General features: G+C 44.8%; 2 protein-coding genes across 4 annotated transcripts; one reads left to right on the top strand and one right to left on the bottom strand.

The window, feature by feature from the left end:
* Positions 1 to 83: 83 nt before the first annotated feature.
* Positions 84 to 5,429, bottom strand: MRPS18B (mitochondrial ribosomal protein S18B). Its single transcript, XM_037843122.1, has 7 exons — positions 5,317 to 5,429; positions 4,050 to 4,158; positions 3,854 to 3,951; positions 3,659 to 3,727; positions 2,372 to 2,438; positions 1,182 to 1,241; positions 84 to 657 (listed from the first exon to the last, which is right to left on the bottom strand). The coding sequence occupies exons 1-7, from the start codon at positions 5,392 to 5,394 to the stop codon at positions 365 to 367; spliced, it is 774 nt and encodes a 257-aa protein (XP_037699050.1). The 5' UTR covers positions 5,395 to 5,429; the 3' UTR covers positions 84 to 364.
* A 179-nt stretch (positions 5,430 to 5,608) lies between these two features.
* PPP1R10 (protein phosphatase 1 regulatory subunit 10) lies at positions 5,609 to 22,754 on the top strand. Of its 3 annotated transcripts, none has more exons than XM_037843046.1 (20): positions 5,609 to 5,626; positions 6,264 to 6,783; positions 12,956 to 13,073; positions 13,736 to 13,822; positions 13,989 to 14,124; positions 14,550 to 14,601; positions 16,747 to 16,824; positions 16,967 to 17,140; positions 17,364 to 17,469; positions 17,573 to 17,700; positions 18,198 to 18,298; positions 18,541 to 18,685; positions 18,763 to 18,921; positions 19,022 to 19,268; positions 19,431 to 19,494; positions 19,613 to 19,807; positions 19,993 to 20,068; positions 20,316 to 20,429; positions 20,590 to 21,219; positions 21,499 to 22,754. In XM_037843046.1, exons 3-20 carry the CDS (start codon positions 12,967 to 12,969, stop codon positions 21,606 to 21,608), a joined length of 2,709 nt encoding a protein of 902 aa, XP_037698974.1. In that variant the 5' UTR covers positions 5,609 to 5,626; positions 6,264 to 6,783; positions 12,956 to 12,966; the 3' UTR covers positions 21,609 to 22,754. The 3 variants fall into 3 exon arrangements, with proteins under 3 accessions (XP_037698974.1, XP_037698973.1, XP_037698975.1); XM_037843045.1 differs by lacking the exon at positions 5,609 to 5,626 and adding an exon at positions 5,945 to 6,039; XM_037843047.1 differs by lacking the exon at positions 5,609 to 5,626 and having other exon boundaries at positions 6,046 to 6,783; positions 17,588 to 17,700.
* The last annotated feature ends 1,082 nt before the right edge of the window (positions 22,755 to 23,836 follow it).

Below are 23,836 nucleotides of genomic sequence, written 5' to 3' on the forward strand. Positions count from 1 at the left end.
CACCAGTATATGAAAAATACAAACACGGCTTAGCGCCCTGGGGTAGAATGACAATAATCTGAAACTCAGCCCAAAGCAAGCCAGACAGTGAAGAAAGAGCTTTATTGTGGCAGAAGTCCGAAACTAACAGAATGTTACTCATTTACCACAGACGGGTTCCGGTTTCCCATGCAGATATCTACTGCCATCCTTTTCTCTCTGATTCTATTTATCCTCTTCAACAACAATCATTTCCTACCTCTGGCAATGGGCCTGCCGCCAGCCACAGAATAGACATGCCTCTTCAGGGTGACCTGACTACACAGTCTGTTCCCTTGAAGTAATTCCCAGGCACTAGTAATTCCTAATCCCTCAGCCTCCCTTCCTACAGAGCACTCTGGGGACCCGGCTGCTCTGCGGAGGCTTCAGCTGGGACTGCAGGGGGGACCTTGGGCATTGTCTCAGGTGGGGGGCCGCTCTCTTCTCGGAGATGGCCCTGATAGAGCCGGCGGAGGCGGGACAGCTCTCTTTCTGGTGGCTGTTTCCAGCTGTACCATGGATACCAGGGGTCCCCTGAAACCATGGTAGGGGCTGGTGGAGTATGACTCACAGCTCCATGAGAGGTACTAAAGTCAAGGTCCCGAGGTTCAACCTGGGGAATGTGGTACCTCAGGAGACCTAGATAATGGATTAAAAAAAAGAGAGAGAGGGGAATAAGGAGTTGTTCAGATTAACATGGATAATAAGAAAAATGACAAATAGAGGGATCAGTCAGAGCCAATGGGTTCATTTATGCAGGTTGTCACTGCATAAGGGCAAGTGTAGGCCAAGATACAGCCTTAGCTGTACAGCCCTAAACCAGGAATATGAAACTGCATCCACCCTGGGGAAGGGGCACCTTTCTCTTATTTGTGCAAAGGTGTCATCAAGCCCAGGGCCAGAAGTTTATATAAAGATGCTCCTATGGTCTAGCCTTGGGACCAGCAGTTGTAAAAATAAGAGGGAATGGAAAGAAGACAACTGAGAGAAAAGGGCAATGGCACGGTAAGGGACTCAGGAGAGGGGGCAAGGGACAATGGAGTGAGGAAAAGGAATTCTTGGGAAGAACATGCTGGGTACTACCTTCTTGGATAAGTGGGAGCATTAATATCCACCCTTCTGCCTCACAGAACTACCACAGCTGTGCCCCTTCTCACACTCACCATGATCCCTGGCTTTCTGGATGGCCTGGGTCAAGTTCTTGTGCTGCTTCATACAGACCCCTGGAGGGGAGTGGAGCAGAGAAAAAACTCAGCACTCATTCTACAAGGCACAGTAAATAAAAGAATCCACTGCTTCTATATAGTAACACGAGGCTAGGTTTGGAAGACCTGGCCTCTACGTAATGACTTTGATTCCTGACCAATGAATGGACCTCAGTTTCACCCATCTTCCCAATGGGGAGAAACCTCTCTCTCTCTCTCAGAGCTGGGATGAAGACTTAAGAGGGTCTAGCCACTACAGAGAAGTGATTACTGGACATTTAATGGGAAAGGCACCAGGACAGGCACAGAACACAATTCAAAGGGCAAATGTGGTTAAAGAATTGAGTCACACAATCCACAAAGATTCAACAAGGGTTCAGCCTTTTACAGTCTGACTCAAAACTCTTTTAAAACTCTCCAATAACATGAACTCCACTGATCATGCTGCCACCTTCAATAACCCCAGTAATGGTGGGTTCAGATTATTTTTCTTGCAAATTTATCTTGCTTTAGTGCATGGGTTGGCAAACTTTTCCTGTAAAGGGTCAGACAGTAAATATTTTTAGGCTTTGTGAGCCTACGGTTTCTGTCTCAGCCACTCAACTCTGCTATAGTAGCCTGAAAGCAGTTGTAGATAGTATGGAACAAATGGACATGGCTATGTTCCAATAAAACTGTTTCCAAAAACAGGCAGTGGGCTGTATTTGGCCTGTGGGTTGTAGTCAAGAAACATAAATAATTCTGAATTAAGCTTACAATTCCAAATTTGGTAAGTCTAATTGCACTGTTAATGGTATAAAAGAATTTATTTGATAGTCAACCTATTTACGAGGAAAACCTTTGTAAAAGTGAAGAGACTTTATTTATATAAAGGAAATAATGACCAAGATTTAACTTTTAGAGCTACATTTAGATGGTTTGCTTTCAATGGTACTTGCCTTATGGCTTTTCTGTTGTCCACAAGTAACTATTTTAGTGTTATTAATTTAGAGTCTCCCCATTCAGCCCATTAAGATTTCCAAAAGGTTCAACCATGCTTTATATGCTGTAAGTAGGAACCACCTAACAAAAACCTGTTGTCTGGCTGAATAATGGAGGAGTGCCCCAAGGAAAATCTATTCCGGTGATGAGAGGGATGATGAGCTAACCTGTATATGGAGCATGGAAGATGATACCTGTGTGGGCACAGACAAACTGTTCCAAGAGCTTCACATTCTATGGGGGAGAACAGTAGAGAAACATGAGGGAGAGAGGGGAGAGCAGCAGTAATTTATTAACCCAAACTATATAATTCCTAAATATCTACATGGCCTACCTTAATCCCACTACACCCTTCCAAATGCTACCCTCTTTCATGGCCCAGTTTTAGCCCCATCAATTCACTGAACTCATTCTTGAAAACTCTAGCCAACTTGTCCCCTTTCCTGGCTTTTCAACCATTTCACACGCATATCTACATTTTATAACTGAGACTCACATAGAATTCTCTTCTGTAGGGGTTAGGTTCTAAAATCAGCCCTTCAGACAAAAAAATTGGATGATCAAACTTTGGAAATCCCCGGAATCACCAGAAAATACATGTGTATATAAATATTATATATAATTTTGCACTGAATACAATGTATATATTAGCTAAGTACATTTTTACAATTTTAATTACACAGAATGACTCTCAGCCAACAAGTCGCTCACAGGAAATGAGACCCCAAGGGAAGAATGGAATGGTAAGCAGAATCATCCACACTATTCAATTTGTAATCTCTCTGTCTCTTGTTCTCTCTCATCTCATAACCAACTGTATATAATGGAAATAAAGAAGTATGACTCCTCTGTAACCTATGTCCCTTAGAGCAGCTAGGCACCCTCACTAGCTGGCTGATATATGTATGCCTGCCACCCTTCCTGATGACCAGCCATTCAGTTTTTGCTCTTAACGTATCTACTACAAGAACTTTTCTATTATCATTTTTATAGTTTTCTAGCTCTTTAAGGAGAAAGACCTGTCCTTCACATAATGTTGAAAGCTTTTTGAGAAAAATGTCTAGTTGACTCTATACTTTGTTTCATGTATACATCCTCCAGCCCCATGTCCCTTAACCTCTCCATTAAATACTGCATGTCAATGAAAGAAAGAAAACTTTGGAAAAAAATCAGTCCAATAACTGCTAATAAGTATGATGTTTCTAAATAAATCTTTTGAGCATTTCTCTTACCTGCCAAGACAAATTGTAATTTCACAGGTGAAACATTAAATTTTTTAGTGCACTCCACAGGAAAGGAGGAAAGGCTGAAGGAAGAGATGTTCTTAGAGTTCCAGAAACAACCAGTACAAAATAGACTGCAGGGGTACCAGGATATGAAGAAGTATGGAGCACCTACAGTAATCTCTTTAGTGTTGCAAAGAAATGGAGAAAAGATATCTGAATTCTCCTTACCCGAAAGTCGACATGCAACTTGTGATCCCGGCAAATGGGGCAGGGATTCCCAGCAACTTTATTTTTACGCTGTAGGGAGAAAAAAAACCAGCAGATTAGATTTCCAAAGCCCAGTCAGAAAAAGCGATGTTGTCACTGACACTACGGCCTCCACCCCACTCCACATCCCATCCATGTGACACCATGGAAACTCACGATACACATCTTTCGAGTCCGCTGTGGGGGTACACCACCTTTGTGATTGCGACGGTAGTCAGCCCAAACAGGGCGAGAACCATAGCGATTTTGGTATTCTGAAATGAAAGATGGCACAAGTTATTCTTGGGAGGGAAAGGTCTCTTCACTTATGTCAGACCCCCACCTTGTCCTCCCCTTTCCCATTTAGAGGTACCTTCTGAGTCCAGGTATTTCCAGGGTTCATCTTTATAAGGGGAAATAGGAGCTGGGGGCAAAGAATCTTTGTCAGAGGTGATTTGGGAGAAAAGTGCCTGGAGTGGAACCTTTAAGGAGGAAAAAATGAGAGAACGAATTTTAAAAGGGACTCTCTTGTTTTGCTTACCACAATTTGGGAACGGGGGTGCATGCCCATTGTTTTAATGAACTATAGGAGTAATATATGGAAGGTAGGATTTTTGTTGGGGTTAAACTGACATAATCAACAACCACTCTCCAACTGAATCCTGAAAGAGAAGCTAATGCCAGGGGATGATTAGGATAAGGTATCGAGAGGCAATCTTATTTGAGAAGACAATTCAAAAACCTGGCACCTAGAAAACACTATTTTCTGGGAATGAATTGAGTCTCACAGAGGAAAAAGAAAGGAGAAGATGCTTAGTCTCCTAGAATTTGTGTGGTGGGGAAGGGATGCATAGGACAGATGCATCTTCACCTCAATCCAGAGTCACGGAGTTGTCCAGCCTTATAAAAAGTTGAAGTTCAACATTCCAGAGAGCAGAACAAACTTGAGTCCTAACGCAAACTTTAAAGCTACAAGGCCTGTTATTAACTCCGTGATGACCCGTCTCAACACTCCTGGAGTCCCTCTTCAGGGAGTGGCAGATGGGCAAGCCTTCCCATCTTGCCCAGCTCCAAGATACCTGTCCTGCCCTACCAAGAACCTCCAGGGTGGTAAGTACAAGAGGTTGGAGGGAAACCTTAATCCAAATGACCGAGTTAAAGCTCTCAAATATGATGTGATGAGAGACTGACTTAGTGACATAAACAGAGTCGGGAAACTGGCTTCTCAGGTGTAAGAATGTATGCCGAGTTTACTAGGAAGTCGTAGGGCTGCTATAAGTTAGGATCCCTCAACCCAAAGATATTCCAAACCATCACAGATTTAGACACCACCTGCATAGTTAAGAGCTGATTGTGCATGACAAAGGTCAATTCAACCTTTTTCTTTAGCTGGGAAAGTATGAAAGTATCCTGGGAAGAGGATAACCCCAAACTCTGGCTCTTTGTCCTCGGTTCCGGATTAGAAAATGCGCGAAGTCTTGCAACTGGTGAGGGTGATAGTAAAGTGTTTTCTAGATCGCCGAAACATGAGCACAGGGGAAAGTCTTCCCCTCCACCTCTAGGATTCCCGGCAGTGGAGCGACGACCTAGAGAAAGTATAATTAAGCTGGGATTGTAACAAATGTGTTCTGAGGAGGTACCTGAACTCCGTAGGCACCTCTGAAGGGCGAAAGGGTAGGAAGACACCTCAGAAGCGTGCGCAATAGGGAGGTTGCCATCTTGACGCACCCCCTCCCCCACACAAAAAAAGGCCGGGAAGGGACTGCGCATGCCCCGCAAACCGACTCGGTAGGGCCGAGGACGAGCCCGCAGTGCGGAAGGCGGCCACGCGCTTGCGTCAGGACGGAAACGTGAAAGAGGGGCCGTGGGGAGAAGTTAATTTCATCTGCGTCACAATCGAATTCAGCCTCATAATTGCATTTTCTGTGAACCACTCAATACGACTCCTAGGTACGATACGCAAAGTTTACCTTTTTAGCAATTTTGAAAGGATTTTTGGCCGGGATCCTCTAAGCGCGCATGCGCCGGGTCGGTTCTACCAACCCAGTGTGAGACATGTTCGCGAGGGGCGGAAGTGGTGGAAGCAGAGGAAGGGGCGGTGCTAGGCTCTCCGGTCACGCGCACGCTGGGGGAGCAGGAAGAAGGCGGAAGAGGGAGCAAGAGTGAAGGGGCTCAGCGAAGGCAGAGGAGGTATAGCCAATCAGCGGGCGAATTGTCGTTCTTGTGGACCAATGAGTTTACGCCTCGCGCACAATGTCTCGCGACAAGGGCGTTTCACTAGCACGTTTGGGCGCGTTGGGTGGCGGCCTGCTATAAAAGACTCCGCCCGAGCGGGCAGCCGCCATTCTGGGGTTCGTTTAGAGGTAAGTTTGGTGAATATGTTGTTGGGTGGATAAAGTTTTGCGGAGATCGTTGGCCTGGGAGATGTGGGTCGGTGGTGGGTTCACTTGAGTGCCACGTTTTACATAAAGCGGCTGCGTTGGAATTGGGACATGGAGCTGTATTTTGGGAAATACGGTACTTGGGGGTGTTTTAGAAGCAACCCGTACTGATTATATCTTTCTCCCTTGTGTTCCTTTTACCCCAGGTTTGAATTTTCTCGGAGAAAGACAGGCCGGCCACGAGGAAAAAAGAAACAAGCCGCAGCAACATCTAAGCCCTTGAAAGGATCCTGAGAGGGGGGAAAGGGAAAACAGCAGCCACCAGCCCAACCACTTGTGTCTTCTGCCCCTACCCACCCATCTTGCCCCCCCCACCAGCCCACGCTGCTTGGGACTTGAGATCTGTGGCCGAAGGACCGTCACCACATAACTTCAAAAATAATCAACCACCCTCCCTTCCCAAACAACCCAAATTCACTCATCCAGCGTTTAATTTTTTGAAACCACTCAGAATTTTTTACTACGAACCCCCCCTCCCTAAATGGAGTTGGGTGGGGGGAAATGAAAACTGAGTTGGCCTTGATTTTTTTTAAGAGACTTTTTGATCCAATGAGGCCCCCCAAATAATTGTTTTGGGTCCTGGTTGGTGGTTTTATTTTTTTCTCCAAAATTTTAGCCCCCCCTTCCCCTGAGCCCGAGGTGCTGACGTCGCAAAAAAATTGGATAGTAAGTGTCGAATTTTCAAAAACCAGCCTTGCAACAAGAAACCAACGTTTCCCGTTGTGAAACCAAAAATAATGAGAGGAAGAAATGAGATCATAGAACAAGTAGAACTGGAGAAGGACCAAGCCGGTCACTTGATCTCCATTAAAAAGGGCCGTTGGGTCTAAACAGTCTTGTTCTCTCTCCCTTACCACCTACCTCTTCCCTGCTGCAGGCAAGAAAGGTGGAGGGAGGGCCAGCAAGTGAGGATTTTGATGTTTAACCCTTGGTAATCCAGCCAGTTTCCAGACTGCCAAAGCCGTAGTGTTGGCTTCTTATGAGGAGGAATGGTTACTTTCCTCTGGTTAGCAGTCTTCAAAAGGGTTAATGAGCTCACATACAAAAGATGGTGGATTTTGTGGCCCCAAAAGTCCCACTTCTTTGTGTGTGAGACAAAGTAGAGGTGCCTTTCAATTTGCCAGATTAGTGAGCAATCTGTACATAAAGATTGCAGGGTAAGGAGATGGGCAGAGAGAAGTAACAGCTGGCTATGACTTTTTTAAATGATTGTTAAATCCTCTCAAATTTTAATGTAATTTGTTTGGGATATATTTGTGTGGTTAAAATAGGTGGCAATCTAGGAATAAAGATTGCAAGACACTTAATTTAGGGCAAAATATATAACAGTGCCAGTACATAACTAGATAATAGTTGGAAAGGTAAAGAATGTTTTGTAATTGTTGCAGATTGCGTAGGTTATTTAAAAGCAAAAATATGATTAACATTTTAAATTGATATATTTTGGACGGGCGGGATACAGTTAAAGCGAGGGTGAAACGTTGGGAAATGTGGAATTCAGGAGTATTAAGTTTAAAAGCCATTTAGTACAATTGAATGCTAGCTTTCTAAAAGATGTGTCGTTAAAAGGAATTTTTTTCTTCCCTGCTTCAATATGGCGACTTTTCCTTGTCCTTTTGTTTTTTTCCAAGCGGCGTTGCAGGTTGTGTCTTGACCCATTTTTCTCCTGTTCTCCCACTACAACCCTATTTGTTGAGTGGGGTCCGGGTTACCCCCCTTTCCCTTTGGGGGGGGTGGTGGTCGGTGGCAGCAGGTTGAACCTCAATTGCAAATTCAATTCTTCCTGCAGAAAATTGTTCTTATTAATATTTTGATTGCTTCTATTTTCACAACGCTCTTACTAAAAAAAAAATAGGTTAGATTTTTTAGGATGGGGCTGGCTTTTGTTTTGTTTTTTAGCGAAAAAGGGTGTTTAAAATGGAACCGTAGCTGCCGGCAGAGTCGGGGCAGCTTTTTAGTTTGAGTCCTCTTCTCCATTACAAAATGGCGTCCCTGCTTCTTTGTTGTTTTTCTCACCCCATTTGCCATCCAGAGTTTAGGGCCGCCCTAGAAACTTGGTCAAGGGGGAGGAGCAGCCTTGAAAGGTGATGTAATCAGCTTTCTTCCTCCACTCTCCACCCTCTTGAAACTCCACCCCTGAGCAGATGCCTTCGGCACTCCCTGAGCAGGCTGCTGCTAGGGAGAAATTTTCCTTGTTTATCTTAAAAGGAAAAAAAAAAAAAGCTATTAGGAATTAGGTCTTGAGGCTGTCCATCTCCTTGGGCAGCTCTAGTTTTTATATTTATCAGCACGTTGCTTGCTTTTATTTTCACCTGCACTTATCACCACTGCTTGGAAGTTTTCCCTGCCTCAGTTGCCAGGGGGTGAAAAACCAATCAAACCTCAACTGTACTTTTAAGAAGCTCTAGGGGGAGAGTGTGTGTGTTTGTGTGTATGTATGTGTGTCTGGGGATACTGGGAAAAAACACAGAGGCTTGAGAAAAAGTAACTAGTAGATAAATGGAGCCTAATGAGACTGAAATGTGCCATTTCTGCTCAGGCACCAGTCCTTGAGCCTCCTGTATTTGTGTAATGAGAATCTGGGGGAGGGTGGGTATTTTAGGACTTCCTTCTAAATCACCCTTATTCCCACCTCTTGGTTTGGGGATAAACTCTTTGTGTTCAGTGCTGTATCACGTTCTCCAGTTGCTTAGCTCCTGTATATTGGTACTAGGATGAGAAGTGAATCTTTAGGAAAAGAGGCGGCAGTTGTAAACTCAAGGCAGGGGGAATCAAGCTACGGTTTCTGGTAAGCAAAACCTTTCTGGTATTAATTACATTTCACAACTTTCATTTCTTTTTTTCCAAAGAGCCACCTTTTTTTGACTTTCTTTTTCCTTCCCTTCTAAAAAAATCCCTTAAACATTGATGGAAAAATAATATTCTTTCCATTTTCAACTCGTGCAGTGCTGTAGCAGTTGGTGCATGTTTGAAAACCATGCCCTATCTGAGGGTGGTATTGGGTACCCTGTCCCTTTCTTTTCTTACCCACAACTTTTTCAGAATCACAGATCTTTCTCAGAGTCTCCATAAAGTCGTCCTGCATTGAAAGATGGAGGTTCTAGGCAGAATTAGAAACCCATTTTGTACAACTGTCCTGGGGTGACTTGGGTGAGACTTTAGAGCTAATTTTCTACTGGATGTGGACTCCCAAATTATTCAATTTCTGCTTTGGATGGGAGGGACTCTTCCACATGTCTACTGACCTCGAGTTTTTGTTTTGTTTTGTTTTGTTTTTTGTTTTTTATCTTTTAAGCAGTTTGCCATGTTCCTCTGCAGCATACCTTCCTTGGGAGCTGAACATTCTACCCACTGGGGTTCCTGCTCTCTAGCAAGCAGGGGATTAATAAAGAAGATCTTCCTTAACATAGGAGATGGGAAACAAGAAGGTCTACTAGGCAACCACATCTATCCAGAGAACCTTGGAGTACCTGATCCCTGTAGTTTGTGGCCAGAATTCTATTCTGGGATCCTTTCCTATGGGAAGGGGGATGATTTGGACATCCTTAGTGGAAGGCAAATAAGTGGGGAGGGTAGAGACTTGATATTGAGAAAAGAGGTACAGTCTTGTGAATCACCTGAGGAACAATTCATTCCCCTGTTAAGGCATACTTAGGAAATGCCTAAAACATTGAGGAAAGGACAGAATGTAAGGGGTTAGGTACAAAGTGTTTTCCAGAAATACTAGGGCCCTCTCATTTCTAGTAAATTTGGATTCCTTTTCTCCTTCTGTTAGAAGATAGTTGTGAACTTTTTTAGAAGTACTCTGACTTGCATAGAATTTTTGTCCCAAACCAATTCAGTCATGTTTCACTGGTATGAAGTAACGTGAGCCAAGCTAGATATTTTTTACTCCATAAAATTGGATAACCCTCAGGTAAATTTCATTTTGGAGGCAGGAGTCGGGGTGACTTCGTGGACTTTGAGTCTCTGATAATGATAGGAAATTTCCCAGTGCCTCCTGCCAATAGTGGACATATCTGCCTGCAGCATGTTCCCTAAGGAAAGTGCAGCTTAAGACAAGGTGTAGATAGGATGGGGGGGGGGTCCTTCCCCCCACCCCTCATGGTCTGCTTTTAAGGAATATAGCAACTCATTAAAACATTTCCTGCCCTAGATTATTTTTGGTTCCAAAAAGCTGCCTCAGTCATAAGTAGGTAATGTTAGGACACTTAGTCACTGCTCCTGCCTTCCCTGATCAACTCTGTGCCTTGCCTGCTTTGGGCCTGTGCTGGAAATGTTGGCTCTTCTTTTCCACTCAAGTACCTTGCAATTTCTTTCTTTCCAAATATACTGACTTCATAGTAAGAAACGTAAGTTTAAAGCAAACAGTCCTTAATCTATCATTTTTTTAAGATGTCCTAATCTTAAATGGTGAAAACTAATCTGCTTGGAGGAAAACCGTCATGAGAAAACCCACTTACATTTTATCACATGATTGGTTCTCCTGAGACAATATTTAGTTTGGTTAATTGTATTTTCAAAATACAAACACTAGGGAAACTAATAGTGGAAAACGAATCTTAAAACATTTCTTCTACATTGTCTTCTAGCTTTACTTGGCTATTATGTCTTTTATTCTTGCTTGGTTATATGGATGGGAATTTAAAAGTTGCTCCAGGTTCCCATCCCAGCAGTGGAAATTGGACAACATTTAGCTTGGTACTCGCTGGTCCCTTTTTCTCCCTGAGGATGGTTATTCTCTCTCTTGTCTCCCACTCTCCTAAGTGAAGGAACATTTGAGCTCGGGTGACATTTAAAGGTTTTTGAGTTCGTAAAGGAAATAAGGATAGCAGGCCTATTGGCTTACTTGACAGCTGGATGTGCAAAAGGACATTCTTCATGGTTGAGTTCTAAATTACCTTCAGCTCTAGGTTTGAGTCAGTAGGGCCACCTGTTGAGGGGGTACTGGTTTTAAGTGATCTTAGTTTTTTTGAAGGTTTTTTGTCAAATTGCGTATACTTTGGTTTGGGCCTTAATGGTAGATGTGTATGTGTGTGTACATAAATTTAAACATTTCTTTACTACTTTGGACCCATTCATTCCTTTCCAGTCTCCAAAAGATGGGAAATCTGTAATACGTACCTCTTTACAGTGTCTCAACTACATGGGAAATTTTTTTTTTTATCCCTCTCTCTGCTCTGGGTATAAGAATTGCATCACCATGCTTCAGTGGACTTGGCCCGTAGACTTCTAATCTTATCTGGGTATTTTATTTGAATTTGTTTTCCTCTGACCTCAGGTTTCGCTTGTCCTCGTGGAGGTTCCAGGGCAGCAACGACAGAACAATTAACTCAGATGTGCTTACCTCTCAGCGTTTCTTGCCTCATTGCCTTTTCTCCCTATATTCAGCCCCACAGATTATGATCCCGAGAACCAAGTCTGTACTACCAGCATTCCTTTCTAGTGCGTCTCCCTCTCTTGCCTCGGTTGTTAGAACCTGTAAATTTAGAAATATATTGGCACTTTTGTGGGGAGTACTAAAGAGTTGAGATTGCTATATTTGTTTTTCATTTTTGGGTTTGTCTGAGAACTGATTTGTGTTATCTTATAAGACACTTGTTCTCTTTTCTATACAAAATATAGTTGTCTTTGTGAAACAGATTTTTCCCCCTACCCTCTGCTGGAATTCTGTTGGATAAAGGAGGTTGTTTTCTTCTAGCCTTCTTCCTACCCATGTTATCCCAAATGCAGATCTTACTGAGATGATTTTGTTTTTTGGTTCTCAGAAGCCAGTGTTTAGAAGCAGTGTGGATAAAAATCCTAATCAGAACCATGTTGTTCCCAAATTACCTCTCTGGACTTTACGTTCTGTCTTAAAAATTGCTTTATACTTCTTCATCCCTTCCATAATAGCAGTTTAGCTTTTCCAACTGGCCTAAGATAGCTACTTAAAATTTACTGGCATTTTTCAAACCTTGAGCTTTATTCCTTCTATCCTTTACTGGCACCATAGTTTCAGTTTCAGGCTTTTTTTGGGGGTGGGGTGGGGGGTGGGGATCAGATTCTCATCTTTGCTTTTGAAACTACAAACCAAGCTTGCCCTGAACTTTGAAACAATAAAAACTTAAGCAGTGTTGATTAATAAGTAATATTCTATTCAAGACTGAGGATCCCCCTCCTCCCACTTGATTTCCTTAGTATCCATTTATCTCCATTTCTGGGAGCTACCCTCCACTCCCCTAGGGGAGGCATTTTTTTTCAAGTTTTTTTTATTACCTTCCCACTTCAGTTGATTGTCTAGTGGTGTAAGCAGAACATTCTGGCATCTGTGGATTATGACTCTTAGCAGGCTAAGATAAAAAGGAATTGACTCTTATAAGAATTTAGCCTAGTCACCCAAGATTGGAACAGTTCTTATTAAAGTACAGTTTTTACAAGCGAAATTTATCAGCAACTAAGGAGAGGCAGGACCTAACTAGCAAAAATGCCTTAGAGAGTTTAATGTTCTTGTTATGGGAACTTGTATCTTAGCTGTTTAATACAATCTAGTGAAGTTCAGCTGTCCTAGGGTATAACTGGGAGAGAGAGAGAGGAGTGTGCTGCCCCAGTTCTCCAATTGTCTTTCCATTCAGACATGTACTAAACCAATACTTGCCAAGACAATTTTCTTAGTGGTGACAGTGGTCAATGTTGATTTTTCTTAGCTAGAAAATAGTATAGTTGACTACAGATTGAATAAGCAGTCACTGTATTTTGTCAGATATAGAGCCTGGATTTATTAGAGGGCATCTGGGACTGTCCTTGCCACCCATTTATTTTGTGGCTTTTTTCTGTTTCTTTTTTTCTCTTATCTTAGAAACCACGATCATGGGTTCAGGTCCCATAGACCCCAAAGAGCTTCTCAAGGGCCTGGATAGCTTCCTTAACCGAGATGGGGAAGTGAAGAGTGTGGATGGGATTTCTAAGATCTTCAGGTGAGTCAGCCCTTCTTTGGATTCATTGTGGGTAGAAGATATTGTGTGTGGTAATATGGCTACAGTTAAGGCAGACAGGAATGGGTCTTCGTGGGGAAGGAAGGGAGAGAGCTCATGGAATTGGATTTAAGTCTAATACTTCCTTGGTCCTGGCATTAATAGAAACTGGCCAGTCTTAAGCATCCGTAGTGTCAAGGGAGTAACTCTTTGGAATGAGAGCAGGGGAGCCAAAAGACAGGATTCTCGTTTTGGGCCATGTTCCAGATACTCAAAGTTTTCCTTCAGGAATTCTCAGGTTTCCCATCAGAGGGGAAAGCAGATGACCAAGCCAGTCATGAACAGCCCACTGAGGGATGGGTGGTTGTTGAAGGCTAGGACTCTTTCCTGGAATCAGGATTAGATGAGTCCCTTTTGTTAAAAAAGCAGTGATGCTCACCTCTCCAGAGACTTAAGTGTCTCCTCAGTTTTCTTCCATCCACTGATGGATTTCCATGTCACTCTGGATTCATCCCATCCACCTCGAAGCTTGTGTTGACCCTCCCACTCTGGAGCAGAGTCCCAAGTTGTCAGGTACCTTTTAGTGCTCCTGCAGATCAGAGACTTCTACTAAAAGAAAAGGCTCTCTGGCTGCTGAATTTCTAACCGTAACTCATCTTCTACAGTCTGATGAAGGAAGCACGAAAGATGGTGAGTCGATGCACTTACTTGAACATTCTCCTGCAGACCCGTTCACCAGAAATATTGGTCAAGTAAGTAGGGATCAGGGTGGCTGGGAATGGGAGGATGTAGTTAGAAGGTGAGGGTGATAGGAGGCATGGGTGGGGTTCCTGGGTCATCATGGGGGACTAGGAGTATGGAATATGTGGTACTTTAGCAACCCAGGAATGAAGTTAAAGTTTCTCCTCCTGTCTGCAGGTTTATTGACGTTGGTGGCTACAAGCTTCTTAACAATTGGCTGACATATTCAAAGACAACCAACAACGTTCCCCTCTTGCAGCAAATTCTACTGACCCTGCAGCACCTGCCACTCACCGTGGACCATCTCAAGCAGGTGCCCTCATTCTTTACAATCCTAGTTCTGTTTCTATTTAGCCTAACAGATGAGAAACTCACACTGACTCTGACGTAGCTGCAATCTTGGCCTTGTGAGGGAGAATGGTAGGAAAAAAACAGGAATTTGGAATCAGAAGATTCAGTTAAAATTTATCTCCTTTTAATAGGTGTGTGGTTTGGGACAATTCATAAATCCAGGCCTTGTTCTCATCTGTAAAATGAGAATAGTTGTATATACTTAACTGGGTTGTTCTAAGGGTTAAGTAAGAATATATCCATAAAAGTTTTGCAAATGGTGAAGTACCATGTAAGCGTTCATTATTCTTAAAAGCCTATTAAGGGGCTGAGTATGGGTTAGTTAGTTCTGAGTGGGCTTATTTTCCTCCTGGCATTTACCTTTCTGCTGCTCCCCTTCTCTCATAGAACAATACAGCCAAACTGGTGAAGCAATTGAGCAAGTCAAGTGAGGATGAAGGTAGGGGCCAACCCTTCCTCTATGTCATGGGCTTTTCTCCATTACTTCTACTTAATTACCTCCATGTCTTTCCCCATTCTTGGATTATCCCTTCATTCCTTACTTTCCTCTTTCTACCTTGCCTCACTTTTCTAATTTTTTAAAAAATTAAGTTCCTTTAACTTAATCTTCCCCTTTTTCCTGTTTTTAATTCCAAATGTGTTTTATCCATTCCTCTACTGTTGAATTTAAGATATATCATACTTTAATGGGAAGTTTTAACTGAAAACTGATACTTAAGATCACTTAAAATGGAAAAGGCATAGATGTAAAATTCTTTGGGGAAAAAGTGTCATCCTAGAGTGCCTTCATTAGTTGTTTTTCTAAATAAGTATAGCATATTCTGGGACCTTCAGTATCTGCTTTCCTAACAATAGATATAGTAGTTCTACCAATAAACACATTCCTGTAGGGCACTGGCAAAAGCCTAGCTTTTTGGGTATATCACAGCTCAGATAACAATAGATTCTCTCCTTTTTTAAGACAAAGGATTTTCAAGCTCCTGGCAAGGCTCTGTGGTTTTCTAGCTCAGAGGCAACGCTAGCTCTAGAAAGTCTCAGCCTTTCCTTTAGAGAGTAAGAGTTTCCTCAATTCCTACCCAGTGCATGAACCAGGAGCACAAGACATTACTTATCCCACTAAGTAAGCATTATTATATCAGAGTTGATACCTGATAAAAATACAGGATTGCTCTTTGAATAAAGGGAATTGTTTTCTACGTCCTTCTGGTAAGAGGCTTTGGCCTATTTTGTATGGAGGGAGCATGTAAGCCTGGCTGGGTAAGCGTATCTGAAGTTCCGGTAGCTAGAGGAGGAAGCCCAGGGAACACTTTTCCGAGGATCTGAATTTTGTTTTTAACTCACAGTATTAAGTGGAAAAAAAACTTTCTTTAGATTCCCATTCTTTTAGATGTATGTATTCATTCAATTCTCAGTTTTTAGGACTTTTTAATTTGAGACACTGAGCAGTTTATAATTTTTGTGATCTCAGAATATCTTTAATAGTGATTTATAGTATATAACATAGGATCCTATTAAATCATTGCCCATCTTTTGTTTTTTTCACTATGGGGTCTATTGTTACCTTTCTCCAACTGAGTTAATTGGGTTGTCGTCTTTGAAAATGGCTTTAATTATTATTCTGTAATTCCTTCAGATAACTGAAATTTTTACATTCCTTGTTGACTGTAAATTAAATCTTGCCATATTGTAGTATTAATTGCTCCAGAAAACTTTAGGCTGTTCCTTGGGTTGCATTGTGGTTCATGTTGCCTTAGGTACAGAAGTTGCCAGTTGTGTGAATATTCTGAAAAGTTAGATTTTAATGTTCTATGGCAATATCATTAAACAAGTTCAAAGAAGAAAGTTGCCATAGTTAAGAAAAGTTTGTGAAGTACAAAGCGAAAGAAATACAAAGGTATCTTTTCTGTATTTAGAAACATTCTATTCTTTGTCTTTAAACTCTGACCAGTGAATTGCTCATCTTTTTTCATGGATAGACTGCTTCCCCAACCCTAAATTGGTCTGTTTTTAAGCTTCCTTGTCATCCTTGCTACAATTAGTTTTTTTTTAAAGCCCTTATCACTAGCAGCATTCTAGAAACAGAGATTGCCTAGAAGTCACTTCTAATTCTGACCTAAATCTGCCTTTTTGAAACTTGCATTAAGTTTGCCTTTAGGACAACACGGATAATACTGTTTCTTTTCGGATCTAACGGCCTTCAGATAACTGAATTACCAAGTCTATACCCTGCCTGCCTTTATCCTGATTTTTAGTTTCTGTTCTGTCATTTTAGCAGGTGGTTAGGGAAAGAGCAGAGGTACTGGGTTTCAATGTTGATTCTGCCACTTTCTAGCTTTGTAATAAGTGTTAGTTCTTTTCACCCCCTAGTGTTGTGACAGCTTCAGAGTTGAAAGTTTTCTGAATAGGGGACAACTCTGTCATTCACTGTTCCATTTTGAGTTTGGTTTTCAAGCCTCTCATGCACTTCTAAAATTTCTGGGTGACTTTTTCTATTTCAGAAATTTCCCAGTGGTTTTTTCTGTTTCCTGTTACTGAAAGAATAACATTTTAAATTATTTAGGCATTTCCTTTCTCTTACTTGCAGAGCTCCGAAAATTGGCCTCAGTCCTTGTCAGCGACTGGATGGCTGTCATCCGCTCCCAGAGTAGTACACAGCCTGCTGGTAAGCTCTTCAGTTCTTTACCTCTTATTTATTTCCTTTCCACTTGGATGTAGCCTTTAGTTGCCCCCAGCCTGTTACACCTGACTGATAGACTTTCTCTTGTCTAAGTAAAATCCTTTTTTGCTTTGTTTTTCCACAACAGAGAAAGATAAGAAGAAACGTAAAGAAGAGGGAAAAAGTCGAACCACTCCTCCTGAGCGGCCCTTGACTGAGGTGAAGGCTGAGACCCGGGCTGAGGAGGTCCCAGAGAAGAAGAAGGAGAAACCCAAGTCTCTTCGAACCACAGCACCCAGTCACGCCAAGTTCCGTTCCACTGGTAAGACTTGATTGGCCCCAGGAGAGTCCGTGGCATGTACATACCTAGTGATTTGTGGTGGAATAGTTTGGTTTATGATATTGTTAGACCTGAGGAAGAGGGAAGACTACTGGGAGAAGCTTTGAGGATACACAAAACTGGATGCAGATTCAGGGTGGGAACACGGAAAAGTCAGGAGGTGGGGGATGAGTTCATCTGCCAAACACCACGTCTCTTTCTCCAGGTCTAGAGCTGGAGACACCGTCTCTGGTGCCTGTGAAGAAGAATGCCAGTGCTGTGGTGGTCTCTGACAAGTACAACCTCAAACCCATCCCCCTGAAGCGTCAGAGGTATGGACCACATTCTAGGTTTTGGGACAGGGTGGATCTGTGAATATGAGGAAGAAGGAGGGGGCAAGTCAGGGAGTTCCAGTCATTTTAGTGTTGTTGACAGTTCCTCTTACAACAGTTTGGCAGCTGCTCCAGGGGATGCTGCCCCCCATGCAGAGAAGAAATATAAGCCACTCAACACAACACCCAATGCCACCAAAGAGATCAAAGTGAAGATCATCCCGCCACAGCGTGAGTCTAAAGTAGAAGGAATGTACTTTGAATTGGGAGCAAACTCTTTTCATGGGAATGAATGTCTTGGGAGGGGGAAGCCCCCCCATCTCTGCATTCTGTTTTTCTTTGATTTCTTAATTCCTCTGAGTTTTACACCTAGTCTTTAACTCCCCTTCCATAGGGTTCCTTAGGAGTCATTTTAGAGATAAGGTAGGGAGGCATACCCTTTAGTGACTATGTAGGCCACTCACACCTAAGCAGAATAGTTGCAAGTACACAAGTGCCCACATCTTCAGTTGCGTAAGCTCTTAATTCCAAAGCCATGGCTTGCCTGCCAAAAGGCAACAGGAAGTTCTTATGAGAATCTTCCTGCATGTGCTTCCTGGTCACCTTGACCTTGTTGTGTCCTAAGTCGAGGCATAGTGTCCGGTGGCCCATTTTCTGCCGTGCTTTGTCTGTAGGACTAGGACTATGAAGGAAGTCTTATGATTCCATTTTATGCTTTTCTTTTGTAGCCATGGAGGGCCTGGGCTTTCTGGATGCTCTCAATTCAGCCCCTGTTCCAGGCATCAAAATTAAGAAGAAAAAGAAGGTGCTGTCACCTACAGCTGCCAAGGTACGGGCCCTGGGAAGTGGGTTCCACAGTCAGGGTATAAGGGTTAAGTAGAAGGAAGGGCACAGCAGCTCAGATGTAGACTGGCGGAAGGGTGGGGGGAAGGGAGGGGACGGGTGTTAGAGGCAGAGTCTTCCTTTATAGGAACCATTGGGGGTTTTCCTAGGACCTGGACTAACTGCCTTGCCATGCCCTTGACCTTGGCTTTCCTGTCAGCTCATTCACTTCTTTTTCTTTCATAATAGCCAAGTCCCTTTGAAGGGAAAGCAAGCACAGAACCGAGCACAAAACCTTCTTCCCCAGAACCAGCACCTCCTTCTGAGGCTATGGACATAGACCGTCCAGGGACTCCAGTTCCCCCTGTTGAAGTTCCAGAGCTCATGGATACTGGTAAGTCTAGAAACTGGTTCAGGTTTGGGGGTTTTCTGCAAGGAGAGATCTGACCCTGAAACATCTCTTGTTTACAGCATCTTTGGAGTCAGGGGCTCTGGATGCTAAGCCAGTGGAGAGTCCTGGAGATCCTAGCCAACTCACACGTAAAGGCAGGAAGAGGAAAACTGTGACGTGGCCTGAGGAGGGCAAACTGAGAGAATACTTCTATTTTGAACTGGATGAAACTGAACGAGGTAAGGGGTCAAGTTCATATATGTAGATAATAGATACGCGTTGGGAATTTGAAAAGGACTTGGCTGTTCTTACTTTCCCTCTGGCTTTTTTTCCCATTAGTAAATGTGAATAAAATCAAGGACTTTGGTGAGGCAGCAAAGCGAGAGATACTGTCAGACCGACATGCGTTTGAAACAGCCCGGCGTCTGAGCCATGACAACATGGAGGAGAAGGTGCCCTGGGTGTGCCCCCGGCCCCTGGCTCTGCCCTCACCTCTTGTCACCCCTGGAAGCAACAGTCAGGAACGATACATTCAGGCTGAACGGGAGAAAGGAATCCTTCAGGAGCTCTTCCTGAATAAGGAGAGGTAAGCAGAAAGGGGTTCATGCCCTGGGCTGTTGAGCAGTTGGCCTCCTGCGGGGAACAAGACCCAGGGTTATTAAGAAAGGGGTAGAGGTTAGAAGGAAATCCAAGGTCTGAATAAGTGATCTATCCTTCTTTCTTCCATTGCCTACGGTGTTCCTGATAGTCCTCATGAGCCTGATCCTGAACCCTACGAACCCATTCCCCCTAAACTCATCCCTCTAGATGAGGTGAGTCTCTCACTTTGCTGGTGCTGGAATGGTGGTGGAGGTTGTGGTGGTGATTGATTTTAATTTGAGAATGTCTCTCCATTCTTGTAGTTGGTTCTGATTTTTCCTCTTCTTTCAGGAATGTTCCATGGATGAAACCACATATGTTGAGACCCTGGAGCCTGGGGGGGCAGGTGGCTCACCTGATGGAGCAGGTGGCTCCAAGTTGCCTCCTGTTCTGGCCAATCTGATGGGGAGCATGGGTGCGGGGAAGAGCCCCCAGGGCCCTGGAGGCGGAGGAATCAATGTCCAGGAGATCCTCACCTCCATCATGGTATGAGCCTGCCTTTCCTTTTCTACTTTCAATGGAACCTCCCTGACTGTTCCATTCTGTCTCCCTTTCTCTTCACCCCACTTCTCCTTACCTTTCCACTGGCCTTCTTTTTTGACTCTCCTTTCTCTACTCTTGTTGTTACACTTGCTTCTGTTGACCTTACTTACTCTCTTAAATCCTCACAGGGCAGCCCAAACAGTCATCCCTCAGAAGAACTGCTGAAACAGCCAGACTACTCAGACAAGCTCAAGCAAATGCTGGGTAATCTTCAGGGCCAGCCCCTTGGGCTCGGGGGAGGCATGGTGTCACAGATGCTGCAGCACTGGTGTAGTGCCACTCAGTGGGAAATAGGAGGGTAAGACTGGACAGAAGAGAGCATTGCTTTGCCAAATTGGTCTGAGAGGGTGGATTAGGATCCCTCAGGGCATCAGAGTGCCAGAGCACATGGAAGTCATGGCACTCTTTTGGAATCCGTCTGCTGACTATTTTACTCCCTTTTTCATTACAGTACCACATGGACTTCTAGGCCCTGGGCCAATAGCCAATGGTTTCCCACCAGGAGGCCCTGGAGGCCCCAAGGGCATGCAGCATTTCCCCCCTGGCCCTGGGGGACCTATGCCAGGTAGGTGGTAAGTGACAGGTTACAGTCGGCTTCTAACCTGGGTTTAATTTGGGCCTGGTAAATAGTAGAGTTGACCAAAAGGTGGGAGGTGGTTTTGGTTGGGAGATGGGGGTTCCTGAGCATAACGGGGAGCTGATGTTGTCTTTTTTTTTCTTAACAGGCCCTCATGGAGGCCCTGGGGGCCCTGGTGGGCCAGTGGGTCCACGTCTCTTAGGTCCCCCACCCCCTCCCCGGGGCGGTGATCCCTTCTGGGATGGCCCAGGTGACCCCATGCGTGGTGGACCAATGCGGGGGGGTCCTGGACCAGGTCCTGGGCCATACCATAGAGGCCGTGGTGGCCGAGGAGGAAATGAACCTCCTCCTCCTCCTCCTCCTCCATTCCGAGGGGCCAGAGGAGGTCGCTCTGGTGGAGGACCCCCAAATGGACGAGGGGGCCCCGGTGGGGGCATGGGCGGTGGCGGTGGTCATCGTCCCCATGAAGGCCCTGGTGGTGGCATGGCTGGGGGCAGCGGACATCGCCCCCACGAAGGCCCTGGCGGAGGCATGGGTGGCAGTGGTGGCCATCGTCCCCATGAAGGCCCTGGTGGGAGCATGGGTGGCAGTGGTGGCCATCGCCCCCATGAAGGTCCTGGACATGGGGGGCCCCATGGCCACCGGCCTCATGATGTCCCTGGTCACCGAGGCCACGACCATCGAGGGCCACCCCCTCATGAGCACCGCGGCCATGATGGTCCTGGCCACGGGGGAGGGGGCCACCGAGGGCACGATGGAGGCCACAGCCATGGAGGAGGTGAGGATGCTCTCTGTCCCCAAATAGCTTTTGGTGTCCCATATAGTCCATGGGTAGCAGGGGAGAGTCCCTTCTCAGCACACCCAACAGACCACGAGTCTTCCCCTCTTCTTTTTGGTTTCCCAGCATGCATGGCAGTTCCTCCCCTAAGTTCTTCCCCAAAGTCTTCCAGACTGTGCCTGAAAGTTCTCTGAGGGTGGGGGTGGGATGGAGCAGGGGTGGTTCACATTAACCTCTCAGTGATTTCCCATCTAACTCACTCCACCATCATTTCCACAGATATGTCAAACCGGCCTGTTTGCCGACATTTCATGATGAAGGGCAACTGCCGCTATGAGAACAACTGTGCCTTCTACCACCCGGGTGTCAATGGGCCCCCCTTGCCCTAGGGACCACTGCCTGCCCCACCCACACCGCCCCCTGTGGACTGCAGCCTTGCTCCTTCCACCTTGTTATGGCTTCTGTGAGGCCCGTTTTTTCCTTTGCCCAGCTGAGGAGGAGCCGGCCCCTTCAGTTCCCACCTGCTTGGGTTCCTGGGGGGTTTTCTGATCACTGGTGCACACTGATGTACATATTTCCCTCCAGTCTGGGGAGGAGAGAGACTGGACACATTCTGTACCCCTGGACTGCTGAAAAGGAGACCCGGTTGGCTTCACTTTTGGAGGAGATTCACCCTGTACTCCAAACCCCTTCCCAGTATTACCCTTTATGCCTGAGAACCTAAAGCTGGTTATCCTGGAGAACATCTCTGCTCTCCTGTTGTGGGTTCTCCATACGCACACAGAACTCTTGACAAGGGATCACCTGCACTTATGAAATCATCCCAGCCATGTTCATTGTTCCTCATGGGGTGGGGAGGTGTAAGGGGTATTATATATCCCACTGCACTGAGAGGGCTCAATCAGGCTGGATTTGAGTTCTGGAACACACATCATCCCCACTCCTCCCCAGACTCGGGCTTTACATTGAGTCCTTTTTCAAGTAACACTTTGCCAACCTTCTGTGAACACCCTAGACTGCATCATGGGTCTGCTAGGTTCAATGATGGCAAATTCACATCCGCATCCAGTGAAACTTTTAGCTGCAAGGTGAGGCCCGCGGTGCTGGGCTGTGTCCTTGCCTACAGTTCATTCGGGAGACTTGATGAAATCCTTCAGTGAGATCGGCTTGAGCCCAGCACCCTGGGCCTGACAGTCACACTACATGCACTGCCTTCGGGAGTTGGCTTGCTCCCGGCCCCCGTTTGAAGCCTCGTTGGTGTGAGGCTTCCAGCCCCCTCGCCCTGTCACCCACCACTGAATCCTCCCAGGTGCCTTCCTGGGTGGAGTCAAGGGGGTGATCTTGCCCTTTCCCAGCCCTCTCCTCCACCTGTCTCAGCATCAGTTGTTTTCTATGAAAACAGTGGATTGGTTGGGTTTCATGCAGGGTCTTGGGTTAGAGCCACAATGGATTTAAGGATGAGTATTTTTTTTCTTTTGGTTTTGTATATTTTGTACATTAATAATAAACCGTGGGAAGAGAAGCAGCTTATTTAACTCCTGGTGTGTTTGGACTTTGTTTAAAAAAACCATGGCCGCTTTCAGCTGTTACACAATGCAAACCGCGGTGGAACCTGTTTTTGGACCCTTTTAAGTGGTACCAGGGCTTGCTCTACTTTTCAGTCACGGGAATGAAAAGTTGACAGAATGCTAAATAAAGGAATGCAAGGTAAAGCCAGTGGAGCGCTTCACTGACAGAGCTGGAGCTGCAGGCTGGGTGTCCGCATTGCAATTCCCCATGAGGCTGCTTGGAGTAATTTGAATGGAGGTTGGGTGGAAGAAAAGCAGGGTCAGTAGCTTTAGAAGACAAAGGTCACTCATGGTCGATTTTAACAGCACTTTAATAAAGCAAGAGGCAAGAACAGGGAAACTGTAGACTGCTCTTCTCTGAAAAAGTGGTTCTGTAGAGGAAAGGAAAATAATAGGCCTGCTGCTAGAAGATGGAGTCAAGGTTATTAAGGATATTAAATGAAGGGTCTAGGTGATGACGATCACAACATGGAGGGATGGGATTAACTTAAGTAGGAAGTTATGCCATTCTTAAAACTAGAAGTTAGATAGTATTTTTTCTGTGGGGTGGTGTTGGGGAGAGGCAGGAAGGGTGGGAATGTTGGGGTGTGGGTCGTTTGAAAACAGATTCTCCAACTTCTTAGCTTTCACCAGGATCATCAGGAGGGTTTCTTAAAAGACACGATTGGGGTGCGGGCTAGCAGTGTTTTCTGATTCTGGGATGGTTCCTAAGAGTTTGCACTTCTAACAAGTTCCTTGTGTTGATGCTGGTCCGGAAAATATTGAACAGAACCACTTCCTGGAACTCAAGTGTCTTGGCTATTATTTCCAGCACCGGCCACATGAGGGCAACAACTTCTCACACTTTACAGACCACATTTCACTGTACCTCATTTACATTAAGGCCATTGGGGCTCATTTCATCGTCTTTGCCAACCAAGTCTTGTGGGTATTGTTCAAGTCAGCCAGCCTATTGCTCTCTACACTGGGAAAGGAGAACCAGGGAGGAGGATGTTCTCAAAGGGGCACACTAAGAGGTGAAATACCAATGAACACAGCTTAACCAAATG

The sequence above is a fragment of the Choloepus didactylus genome, chromosome 7 (genome assembly GCF_015220235.1).
Source record: "Choloepus didactylus isolate mChoDid1 chromosome 7, mChoDid1.pri, whole genome shotgun sequence".
Taxonomy (NCBI): domain Eukaryota; kingdom Metazoa; phylum Chordata; class Mammalia; order Pilosa; family Megalonychidae; genus Choloepus; species Choloepus didactylus.